Raw genomic sequence first — 12,628 nt, forward strand, 5'->3', positions numbered from 1 at the left:
CTGAATTGAGTTAATGTAGAAAAATTATTTATTATAAAGTTTGTAGCACTGAAAGATCATTAACGGTTAAAGGCAAAACAATTAAAGCTAATGAGTATCCACTTTAAGTCCTGTCTTCCCTTTTGGTGTTCTTGTAGACTTTACGTTGTATTTTATTGTGCTTGTTCATATCATGTGTGACAACAACCAAAGCACAACACTTACTATTCTACAGAATTGGATCCCAAAACCATTTTCAAATTGAAGAGAAAGCCATGGGCACAAAGTTGTTCCTAGGTGGAAAACATAATAATGAATGTTGATGCATATATGAAAGTATAAAAACGTATTTATTGTACTTGGAATATGTAAAAGGTGTATTTTTTAATATATATTAACTTGAACTTTGTTCGATTAATTTGTGAGTTAAATAAGTTGGAAGTGAGTTAAATCTAACCTATCAAAAATAAGTTCATTGTAGTTTGTTTAAACACTTTAAGAATGCTTGTGAAAAGTTTGAGTCCATGATATGATTTCAATTTCAATACATTGAAGAATGTTTTGCGGTTCCTTTGTTTGGTTTTGCCACTACGCGTTGAGTTATTGTCTCAAAGTAAAATTAACAAATATCTCTTTATGAAGTTAGCGTGTATTTGGTAACGCCTTCCCAAAGATCGAATAGATTTCTTTTATGTAAAATCAAATATTAGTTGTTTTTATTGAACTAAATTTTTTAGTTAATTTAACATCAATTTTTTATTTAAAATCAATTATACGTCAAATTGAAACCGAACCAAACACATTATTAGTCTTGTCTTCAGAAAATGGATTGAATGAGTATTTAAAAATATATGACTAAGTCCTATTTCAAGGCGATGTTTCTCGAGTAAGAGAAAAATATTTATTTAAGTTAGATAGAAAAAAAAAATCAAACTATAGTCATTACGATTGAAAACTAATCCAACAAATATCAGTAAAAGAAAACTCCTCTGATTGAGAAATAACTTTAATCCACATCAATAAAAAAAATAATCACAAATTAAAATATTTCTGTCAAAACGTCAACTCAAAAAAACTTGACTGATAAAACAAAAAAATATTTTAAGAGACATTGATAAAAAAAACTTGGTTGACATTAATCAAATTATAGTTCTTTAAATGTTAATATAGAAAACTATAATGAAAATAGTTGAGAAATAACCTTAATTTATGTTGGCCAAAAGATAATTGTAGTCAATATTAGAAGAAAAAAATACTGTAGCTAAAATACACTGAAACAATTCAAAAGTTTTTGTCAATAAAAGAAATGATGTTTGATATTAGTTGAAAAACATTATTTACGTTGACAAACTTCTGACTTGAGTTAAGAAATAGTATTAACATATTAACTTATATTGATACAACATTAATCTTAATTAACATTGGCTGAAAAAGCTAAGATCAACTTTAAATTAAAAGAAAAGTTAACGATGATAAGTTAACTGACCTCTCAGTCTAAAAAAAAATTAATAATAATTTCATCGGAATTAAGTGGAGAATATTTGAGTCGAATTTGAATATAGGAAAGAGAATAAAAACAAGATACAAAGATTTAAGAGATAAAAAGAGCATACAAAATTTCAAAATGTTACTTCTTTTAAGTAAAAATTAAAAGTATATAATTCTGAATAATCAAAATGTCTCAATGAAGAAAAAGACATTTTTAAATGTACATTTCGAAATTATGCAAAATCAGCATAATTTTTAAAAATTTAAATAAGACATATTATGGAAAAAAAATCACCAAAATATATACTCTACAAAATATGTTGACAATTTCATGTGTGTTAAAGAAAAAGCAAAATTAAAATAAAAGTACATAAGGTGTACGAGGAAAAGTGTAGAGTGCAGGATGTAAAACGGCCCAAGCCCATAGCAAGTAATTACCGGGCTCTTACATTGATTTTCACGCTATTTCTTGCTGCACCTCCTTCTTTCTTTCTGCACACCTAACTTTCATAAAACCTCTTTTACCCCTAGCATTAAAAACCCTGATTTTTCTCTTTCTCTCCACGCCGCGCCTGCACCCATCTCCCTGCACCTCCATCTTCTCCTTTCTTCTCCACTTTTCTTCTCCATCTTGTATGTTGAACAAACTTGAAAAGTATGATTTTGTACTTTATCTCTTCAGATTCTTCCTTGTAGATTCTTCCATCTGAATCTTTATCAACCATGCGCTGCAAATTCAAAGACACTATAAAAAAAAAATTATTGTACATTGACCGTCATGTCATTTGCAGTAAAAACAAATAGTAAATAAATATGAGATCAGACAATCCATAATGTGTTTTCAGATATGAAATACACACTGGATTCTAGAGCTCGACACACAGTTTTGGATATAAAGGAGTCGTGAATTGTCCAATCCAGTAATCTTTCACATCCAAAAATGTGTGTCGGACTCGAACAAACCACTTATTATTCTTCACAGGCTTTGAGCAATGGTGCACGTCTTGAAGATGCGAAGATAAGGAATTGCAGAACGACACTCCTGTAATGGAAATAGACAACACATCAATGGAGGAAATGCAATTTGTCGCAGCCTTACATAATGGAAACACAAAAGCTTTAAATGGAGTTGCAGAAGTTGATGTGTATGGAGGTGCAAAGTATGCGACGGCTAGGTTAAAGAGGAAAAACAACTCTCATATTTACATTTTTAATTTTTAATACCTTTTAAGTTATTGGTATTTTAGTCATTTACTTTGAGTTAGGGGTGTGCAGGAAGGAAATAGAAGGTGCATAAAGAAATAGCCTATAATGGTGGTGTACGTGAATGGTCATTTCTTCCCACACCTTCTTAAAAATTAATCTAATTTAATTATTAAAAATAAAAATTATTTAAATATTAGTTATATTCAACAAGTATTTTACTAATATTATTTTTTTAATTTTAAAATTTAGAATCTTATATAACACTAAAATTTAAATTTTAAGATCTTCATTATATTATATGGATGTATATTAGTGAATAGTTTTAATAAAATCTATAAGACTCTTGAGAAGTTGAAAATGATGTTGGAGTGTGTAACTTTGGGGACCAGGGATGATGACTGATCAGACAAACATAAAATGTCGGTGGTGAGACAAAAAAATAGGTTGCAAGTTGTTAGAAAATTAGAGTTATGGATTTAATTTCAGTGAGCGAATGAGAGGATCTTGAAGTGCAACAACATAATTAGAAACTTTCTATAACATAGGTCAGCAAAATGTTTATGTAATTAGGTTCCCTTTATGTTGGGTCGGACTATATCAAGTAGGACATATCTTAAGTTAGATCTATTAGATCAATACCACATTGGATTTAATTTAAAATTAAAAAAAAAATTGAAACAAAATAATCTAGCTAAAATAATTAATAGATCCGATCTATTTTATTAAACACATAAGTTATATTTCATATTGTCACTGAAATGTAACTTATCTGTATATAGTATTTTATACAATGTAAATAAACATAGATAGTTTTGTTTTTTTACCTCTATAAGACGTAAATATTGTTTTAGTTTAGTTATTCATATATTTAAGTTTAATTATTCTTATTGATAGTTTTCTCAATGATACATTGGTATCTAGATATATATAGTGAAATTAGATTTATTAGTTGTTTGCATTTGTGGTGGTCTTTATTACTTTGCAGAGTCATTCTCAATGAGTTTCACCTTACCACGCACAAGGTTAGTCCATGATTATCTAAGGCTATTATCATGCCAAAGACTAAGACCTCATGCTACTCTCACCACTTGAACCAGTTTACTCTATATGAGTATGAGTGATTCATTAGAGTGTCAGGATGCAACTTTACTTGAATCCTTATTTCATTACATACACTACAATAATCCCACCATAAAGTCTCTCCAAGAGACTCATGGAATTACGTCAAGCACATATCATATACATATTCTCACACATCCATTCTCAATTTAATACCAAGCACATCAATTTCAGTTCAAAATATCAAATAATACATACACAACATCATTTATCATAAATTTAAGGGGTAAAACACCCAATCATAAAAAAGAGGTAATGAAAATAAATCCTTACGCCAGTTTCGCTCAAGCTAGAAGTCTTCGCTTAAGCGACAGAGGTTCCCTCTCTTAAGCTAAGTATTCTTGCCTGGACAAGAGCTCGAGCAGTGAGCATTGTGAGCTTCTGCGAGTTCTCGCTTAAGCGAGACCTTCTCGCCTGAGCGAGATTGCTCTTCGCTCAAAACTGAAGCTCCTCACCTGAGCGATAACTCGAGCAGAGCTTGAGTGAGTTTTCTGCTATTTTTGCTTAGGCGAGGGTTGCTAGCTTGGGCGAAAATAGCTGATTCCTCCCCTGCTCACGCATGCAAACCAGAAATCAATATCAAATCACAGCTAGTTCATTCTCATACAAACACAAACGTCAAATATTTTAACTTGAGCTGAGCTTGGGTGAGTTTTCTGCTATTTTTTCTTAGGCGAGGGTTGCTCACTTGGGCGAAAATAGCAGATCTCTTCCCTGCTCACGCATGCAAACCAGAAATCAATATCAAATCACAGTTCATTCTCATACAAACACAAACATCAAACATTTTAACTTGAGTTGAGCTTGGGTGAGTTTTTTGCTATTTTTTCTTAGGCGAGGGTTGCTAGCTTGGGCGAAAATAGCAGATCTCTTCCCTGCTCACGCATGCAAACCAGAAATCAATATAGTTCATTCTCATACAAACACAAACGTCAACCAAACATTTTAACTTGAGTAGAGCTTGGGTGAATTTTCTGCTATTTTTTCTTAGGCGATGGTTGTTCGCTTGGGAAAAAATAACAGATCCTTCCTCTGCTCACACATGCAAACCAGAAATCAACATCAAATCACAGCTAGTTTATTATCATACAAGCACAAACATCAACCAAACATTTTAATCACGAATCAGAACCAAAAACAGGCAAGATACTTAAAAAACGTGAAAAATCTTAGCTTTCCTTACCTTGAAACTGAACAAAAAAAGCTTGCACCGAGAAAGCCCTTACGGAAGCAGTACCATTGTTCCAGAAACAGCTAAGGAGCTGAAAAGAATTAGGCACAGGGAAGAGAATGATGTTCTAAAAGAAATCCCAAAACTGAACCAACACACAAGGTCTGAAAAAAGAGAAAAATAGAAGTTCGGAGTTCAACTTACAAGGAGAAAAATAGAAGATCTAACTCAGTCTTAGTCTCTGCTTGAATGACTGGGAACAACGAGTTAGAGAGGTAATAAATAGTAGAGAGAAATTTGAGAGAAAGAATGAGAGACCCATAAAGTTTTCTGAAATAAAAATAAATGGATTGACTTACAGCCTGTCTTTTATCAGAGCAGAGCCGGGCCCAAAACTTTAAAAACACGTGAATTATGTAGATTCTACTTACACACCCAATTATTATTGATATCATGCATTAATATGCATTAATATCAATAATGTTTTAATTTCTCTAATTAAGCATAGTCCTCCCGTGAAGAGTTTACCTTATTGAAATAGTTTTTTTTATGAATATCATATTTTTCTTGTCATCCATCTATACCCCACTTTCTAGATCATACAAAACTGTGCCATTTATTTATTCACTCACAGGAAAAATCTGACAAGGCTTTAATAAGGTTCACTGGTTAAGATTAATTTGAATGCAATCATCAATACGGATCACTCCAATTAAATTTTACAAAAGCAAATCATGATCTTCTTGAATGAAATGTTAGGAATATGACATTGCATCAATCCACGTATTCATGACACCACAAACTTGTTTGATATCTAAACCTTTCACTCACAACAAACAATTTTACATGTTACGTACTCTCACCGAAACCAAACCATCTTGATGTAATCTTTTCCCCTTCTTCCGTTTCAATGTAATTAATTTGCACACCACATGTTTGATACAAATCTTCTTCACACAACAACAACAATAAAAAGGTATCACACAACAAGAAATTTTAACCTTTCTGTCAAAATTTATCATTCGTTAAAGTAGTATATTGATTTTTGTATAAATGATGCTGAAAAGATTTATAATAATATGATATCTGGGCAGCAATAATTGAGAAAAATGATAATTAATTTGGGGGGAGCATCGTGGACAAAGTGGAGCGTGATCACATGTGGTGATAATCTGATAATGGTGTCTGTGTAGTATCCATACGAGTCAGTGCCATAACCACTCGGTATTATCATCATATAATAGCGAAAACAAAATACATGCTCCATGGATAGATACATAGACCTAAGATCCAATCTCTTTTCGAACACGTATTTGAATTTAGACTCTATTCTATTAATAACACCCACCCTCTTCTCTCTTTGGCTTACAATTTGTTTTCAATTTGTCTTCCATATCTTTCATAATTAATTACACAATACTAATCACCATCTTCAAGACTAAGATTTTTGAAATGGGAAGCTTTCAAACTTTGTGTGTCCACCCTTATTTATAATAATAGAAATAGTGGTTTTTAATACACGACTTCACATCAAAAGAGATGCTCAGACTTGTCCAAATTCTCTTGTTTGGCCGAATAGTATTTTAAGATTGCTTCTTCTTTTTTTTCAAATCTTGGAAGTTGAAACTGAGGGATTTTATTTGTCATTTTTCTATTGACTTTGAACTACATGGATTGGCTTAATGCTTAGATAATAGTAAAGTTTAGATAATTTGTGCTAAAGAGGATGAAAAAAATGAAGAAAAATTTCATGAAAATCACTTGAACTTTCCGTCCTTATGTGTACACTACTTTAACTCACTTTAATTAAAAGGTTAGATTTGGGTAGAAGAATCAAGAAAAAAGAAGAAAAGCAGGGATTAGTCATGTTGTATACTGCAAAAGACTTAAAATATTTTAAATCTGAAATCAATTTGTGAGTGGAAGGAATCATGAACCACTATTTTTTTACTGCATTCTTTAAGTGTTAAAAAAGATAACATTTTTGGAAAGAGATTTGAGAAGAATTATGTATGATACGATGGGGTCAATGTTTTCTGGACAAGTACTCCAAAACTCACATGGGCCTTTTTATGACGTGTTTTGGGCTTTTCTGCTCAAGTTAACATCTCGATAATTGCCCAGTTCCGTGCACTAAACGACAAGTGATACTAGGGTTAGCTTTATGACCGTTAAACTGTTGGAAAGTAAGCTTGATCTTTTGAAATTACATATTTTTTCTCTTCAAAGTACACCATTTATTTTGTAAGAACCAAATCTTAAAATATCACGTCTCTTACTCTATCAGTTCTGCCATTTCCTTTTCATGTTCAACTTTTCCAATTTATTTTTTGGCTAATATGCAACGAAGAGATATTTCATGCAATTATTGTACTATTGAGGAAATGAAAAATATAAATTTAAAAAAGTTGGATGTTATTTCACTGATTAAAACTAAAAAAAAAAAGTTTTATCCCGATTAATTAACTTTTGATCTTAACCAATTACAGAGTGAGAAAGTACATACAAATTACATGCACTGTGAGGGTAAAACTTCTTTATACAATACCAAGAAACAATGCCAGAAAAAAAAAATGCATTTAAAGTTAAGAAAAATGGTTGGCAGAGATCATGACAAGAAAGTGGTCGTATCGAATCGTATCCCATGTGGCGATTCAAGATTTCAGGGTGGTTGTGCAGGAGAAAGTGGAAGAGAAAGTGGAAGAGTTGAAATAAAAATAGTTTTCGTAAAACAATGTGTTTTGAAGAAAAAAAAAAGTGATTTAGTTTTGAAAATAAAATATCTATGTATAAAGAAATTAAACATGAACTATAAATTGAAAGATGAAAAATGAAAAATCCATAGGTTTAAAGTGAGAAAAAGATATTTAATGTGCACTGCACTCTTTCCACCCGACAATGGAGTCCATGAAATGTGGACAGCCATTTGAGTCCGTTCAGAAATCAATTCGTTCCCTTCCCACAACCAGAAAACCATATCCCATAATTCAATTCAATTTTTGTGCCCTTGTAATGTAGTGCTTGGAACCTGACACTGTTCTTCACTCTTCAAATGAAACCAAATTTCAAATTATCACAACTCAACGCTCCCCCAGAAAAAAAAAAAAGAAAAAAATTCTAGTGCAATTAGTTAGCATCATATTCGTGTCATGGATGCCAAATTAACGAAGCTTTTTCTAATTATGCAAGATTCTGACATTTAAATGGAGACAACAACACATAGACACTCTGAATTTGGAAAGGCATCACATTAAAGTATTTATCCAATAAAAGTATTTACTGGATTGTATTTATAAAAAATAATAATAATAATAACCACGTGGCCATCCAAGTACATCACCTACGCAATTATAAATTTACTGTGCTCCAATGAAGAAATATAAAATTCAAGGAGGGTTAAGAATTTATAAAAAAACAAAAATAGTCACCCAACCTTCTCAATTCTCTTCTCAGTGATGTACAACAACAAAGAAAGAAAAAAAAAATCCCCCTTGGATTCATTAAAAAGATAAACACTAGTGAGAGAAAATAAATAAATAAATAAAAACATTTGATTTTTTTTATTATTATTATTATTACTGTTATTGTTTAATGCGATACTGATTTGGGTGTGTTTAGTTGCGAAGGAGAGGCATGTGAATGGGTACTAAGATTAAGAAAGATGGACTTGAACGGTTGAATTTTTAACGGTGAGGCAAACGGGACACGCCCGAAAATGTGTGTTGCACTGAGCGCAGATGCATAGGTGGCGACACGGCAAAACCACCACTGAAGCCACGCGTTTTGCGCACCCTCTGCATTTCGGACCAACTCGCTCCGGGTCAACACATGCTGACTCGGCATCCTCGGCCTCGCCCCCGGCGCACGACACCCCTCCCCCGCCATCCTCGCCGCTCATCATGGCCTGCTGCAGCTGCGCCTGCAACGATGCCGCAGTCGCTTCCTGCGCCTTCGCCTTCGCCTGCCAAAGCTGCGTCTCCACGCCAAGCTGCGCCGCGCGTGCCTCCAACTCCGCGTTGCGCCGCGTCGCTTTCTCCACCTCTACCTCCTTCTCCCTCAGCCGCCGCAACACCGATTCCTCCGCTGCCCTCAGCAGCGCCCGATAATGCCTCTTCCTCTTCTCCGTTAATGCCCGCCGCAATTGCTCGCCCTGCATCGCTACTTTTAAATTAACAATATCGATATACTAACCTTTTTTCAATCATAACACAACCTCCATTGTTAACAGTACAAGTGTTGTAAAAAGGTACCTGGAGTTGAAGGAATTGGTCGATTTGATCATGGTGTTGTTTGATTTGCAAGGTGAAAGCATCGGGTAAAAGAGATAGGAGAGAAGAGGAGTAACACCCATGCTGTTGTTGTTGTAATTGTTGGTCACCAAAGGATAAGCCGAGCCCTGTGGAGACTACATTTTGATTATGAAGTTGAGTGAGGTCTATGAACTGTGGAGATTGAGATTGAGATTGTGATTGTAAAGAGAATGAATTGACAAGGTTTGGCGCTGCTGTTGTTTCTCTTCCTCTCTTTCGAGAATTACTACCTGTTTCATGAATCATTGAAATTGGTGATTCTTCTACAATAGTCTAATAAGAACTACATGCACTCATGTTACACAGAAGAGAAGAAAAAGGAAAAAAACTACCTCCGTTGTTGAATAACATAGGAGATTGATTATGATGATCAAGGAGTTCCCCTGCCATAGAATAGTCATATGGTTCTTTTCCGGTTTTGCTGTTGCAAGTTGCAAGTTGCAAATACATGAATATTGATAATAGTAATGAGAAAGAAGGTGGATGGATGAAAAAATTGAAATGGAAAAGAAGATGCAAACCTGCAGTTTAGAAAGAGTACATTGGAGGGATATTGAGCTTGCACAGCCATGGTGTTTGAGAGAATGCGAAGGTGAAGAATTAATGGGACAAGAAATGCAGAGGTGAGAGAGAGAGAGAGAAAGGAGAAGGCAATAATAATGAGAAGCACAGAACAAGAATGAAAGAAATAAAGATGGGGAAGGCCTATAAGGCGGAGTGTTCAATAGAAGGGTGGACCAAAACCAACACCAAAACCAAAACCAAAACAAAAAATAAATAAAATAAATAAAATAAAATAGAAGAAATAAGATGAGAAGGAATCAAAAGATAATGGAAGAAACGGTGTCTCTTGAGAAAAGGGCCAGCAAAGGCAAGAGCAGAAGCAGCACCATTCTCATTCGAGTAGTGGTAGTAGAAAGAGGTGGGGAAGCGATAGATGCGTTTGAAGCGAATGAGTCCAACAAAGAAACACAGATAGAGAGAGAAAACAATAACACAATAACTTTCTCTTTTTTCTTTGCTTCCCTTCCTCGCCTTCAGTTTTATGTTTACTTGCCTTTCCTTCACACCTATTATTACTTTCCCAATGCCAAAATTATTTTTAATTTTAACATCACATCCCAAATTTAGTCCCTTTTTTTTCATTTCAACAAAATCCTCATCAACAATAATTAATTAACCCTTCATCCCAATATTTACTAATAATAAGACCAGTAATAATAGTTCTGCAGGTTTCTGTCCCTGCAATATTCTCTCTCACCTTTGCTTTCTTCACACCCTTCTACTTTCTTCACACAAAAACAAGTATATGCTTAAGCTAAACTATTCATTACTCATTTCATATTCATTTACAGAGGTGTCGGAACTTTTCGAAATATATGCCACACGCTCCTTCCAGACAACGTATCTCTCAATTTCACTATTTATAGAACATGCTGTTACAGTTTTATGGATAATTACTTCTATCTTTATTATTCTTTATATTATTAAACCACTAATTATCATATCTTTTAAGACATTTTTTTATTTATCTATAAGATTTTTTACTTGATATTGATTCTAAGAGTGCATCTCCATACAATGGTCGGAGAGGATTTAGTATTTATTGTTATGTTAATATTTTTTATAAAATATCAAATAACCACTAATTGCATTGCCTCTGGTTAATTATTAACAAGTTTTAAATAACACTGGATGCATAAAAATATAGCAGTAAAGCAATTGATTTTATGATTTGGATGTTCATGTATATTGTGTGAACCACAGAGAAATAACTTTAGTCTTGTAATTTTCTTTGATCAAATCACATTCTTCTCTGTAAGATTTTTTTGCTACATTCCAATAAAAAATAAATTTCTTCCTTGTCTTCAATTTACATCAAGATTCTCTTTATTTCTTATTCAACCAAAATACTTTTCGCTCATTAAATATATATAATTTTCATACGTGTCTCGTTAAATTGATATCACTCATTTAAATATAAATAATAAATATGAAGTTCATATTAAATTTTATGTGACTCGTGTAATAGAAAAATTGATTTAAAAGACTGAAAAAATGAGTTGTTGAAATAAACATACTCGCTCCCTTACAATTCTTTTTTGTCTTAGAAATTGATCAACCTTTTAAAATATTATTAACTTGTTTCAATGTTAATTTTATTCCATCTTAAGAAGATTTCACGTAGGATGATTTCAAACATTCAAAACTACCATTTGAATCTGTCCCATCCTTTAAAGAAAAAACACTAATAAATTGCAATTAACGTTTATCATAGGTTCATAATAAACTAATTATATTCACTATTGATATGTTTGTTAGCATTAAAATTAAATTAAAAAAATGAAAAATAATCATAAAAAGAAAACTAATATTCATATTTATAAATGGAGAAATGGAGGTATTTTTTTAATGTATTTTAAATTGAAAGCAAGATACGTTGAAAAAGAGATGGTAAAATAGGTACGTGAAAATTAATGAGGTTGTCAGCATAGAAAATGGAGAGGGTCGGTGATGTTATAATTTATGTGGCAACAATGTATGTGTTAATAGGTACAGTGGTTGGGTTTCCCTTTGGATGATGATAATGTTATTGGCAGCCACAACAAGCTCTGTGCCTTCCATTTTCGATCATGATAATGGCAATGCCACAGAGAACGTGCTGCGGTGTCCACACACAAATAGACAACTATAGTAGAAGATGAAGAAGAAGAAAAAAGCAAATGAAAAAGCACTTCTGTGAACTGTTACAGAAAAAAAAAAAACATTTAAATTTTTATTTCTCTCTATCATTTTAGCTTTTCAAATTTTACTTAAATTTAAGAAATACCCCACAACGTTTGACAGCGTATGGTACTACGGTGGTTATGGTTTTATTGTGTGTGTCTAGTCAAAGGTTGCTGGTTAGAAAATAATAAATGAAATTTGATGGCTCTGTAATTTTGGTAATATAATTATATTGAGCGTCCACAGGCCCGGAGGCAGAGAAGGTTTTTGTTGAAGACGGTGAGTGAGGATATATAATATAAATGCAAAGAGATAAGCATGTGGAGAAAGATTGAAAATCTAAAATTGATTGTGTGGAGTTTTCAATGTCTCTTGGTGAAGAAACAAATTATGTGATGCATAGAAAGTAGGAACATGATTCAGGGCGAAGACGCACAAGAGAAAACGACTTCTACTGCTATAAGGAAAGGATTATTATTATTAGCAGCATGACTATGATGCCAACCCAACCATTTATTTCACTGCTACACACTAGGCTGCTCCATCTTCTGAATTCTCATGGGCTTGGTTTTGGTGTGGTTGTACCTAGCTAGCTAGCAACCATATATACTTAAATATTATATATAGA

General features: G+C 33.0%; 1 protein-coding gene and 1 long non-coding RNA gene across 2 annotated transcripts; both read right to left on the reverse strand.

Moving 5' to 3' along the window:
* Window positions 1-1,771: 1,771 nt before the first annotated feature.
* LOC114171889 lies at window positions 1,772-5,308 on the reverse strand. Its single transcript, XR_003601729.1, has 4 exons — window positions 5,168-5,308; window positions 4,976-5,054; window positions 4,066-4,341; window positions 1,772-2,509 (listed from the first exon to the last, which is right to left on the reverse strand). It is a non-coding gene; the product is annotated as an uncharacterized LOC114171889 (long non-coding RNA).
* Window positions 5,309-8,221: 2,913 nt separating this feature from the next.
* On the reverse strand, window positions 8,222-10,321 carry LOC114168835 (BOI-related E3 ubiquitin-protein ligase 1-like). The gene is made up of 4 exons (XM_028053800.1): window positions 9,795-10,321; window positions 9,606-9,694; window positions 9,214-9,503; window positions 8,222-9,113 (listed from the first exon to the last, which is right to left on the reverse strand). The coding sequence occupies exons 1-4, from the start codon at window positions 9,842-9,844 to the stop codon at window positions 8,616-8,618; spliced, it is 927 nt and encodes a 308-aa protein (XP_027909601.1). The 5' UTR covers window positions 9,845-10,321; the 3' UTR covers window positions 8,222-8,615.
* Between the last annotated feature and the right edge of the window lie 2,307 nt (window positions 10,322-12,628).

This window comes from Vigna unguiculata, chromosome 2 (assembly GCF_004118075.2).
Source record: "Vigna unguiculata cultivar IT97K-499-35 chromosome 2, ASM411807v1, whole genome shotgun sequence".
NCBI classification, from domain to species: domain Eukaryota; kingdom Viridiplantae; phylum Streptophyta; class Magnoliopsida; order Fabales; family Fabaceae; genus Vigna; species Vigna unguiculata.

Excerpts from the sequence above, each read along its gene's own strand:
- LOC114168835 (XM_028053800.1), bottom strand. The coding sequence starts at position 9,844 with ATGGCTGTGCAAGCTCAATATCCCTCCAATGTACTCTTTCTAAACTGC. Across the intron at positions 9,695-9,794 it reads GTACTCTTTCTAAACTGCAG|CAAAACCGGAAAAGAACCAT; the intron begins GTTTGCATCTTC and ends AACTTGCAACAG. Across the intron at positions 9,504-9,605 it reads TATGTTATTCAACAACGGAG|GTAGTAATTCTCGAAAGAGA; the intron begins GTAGTTTTTTTC and ends TTCATGAAACAG.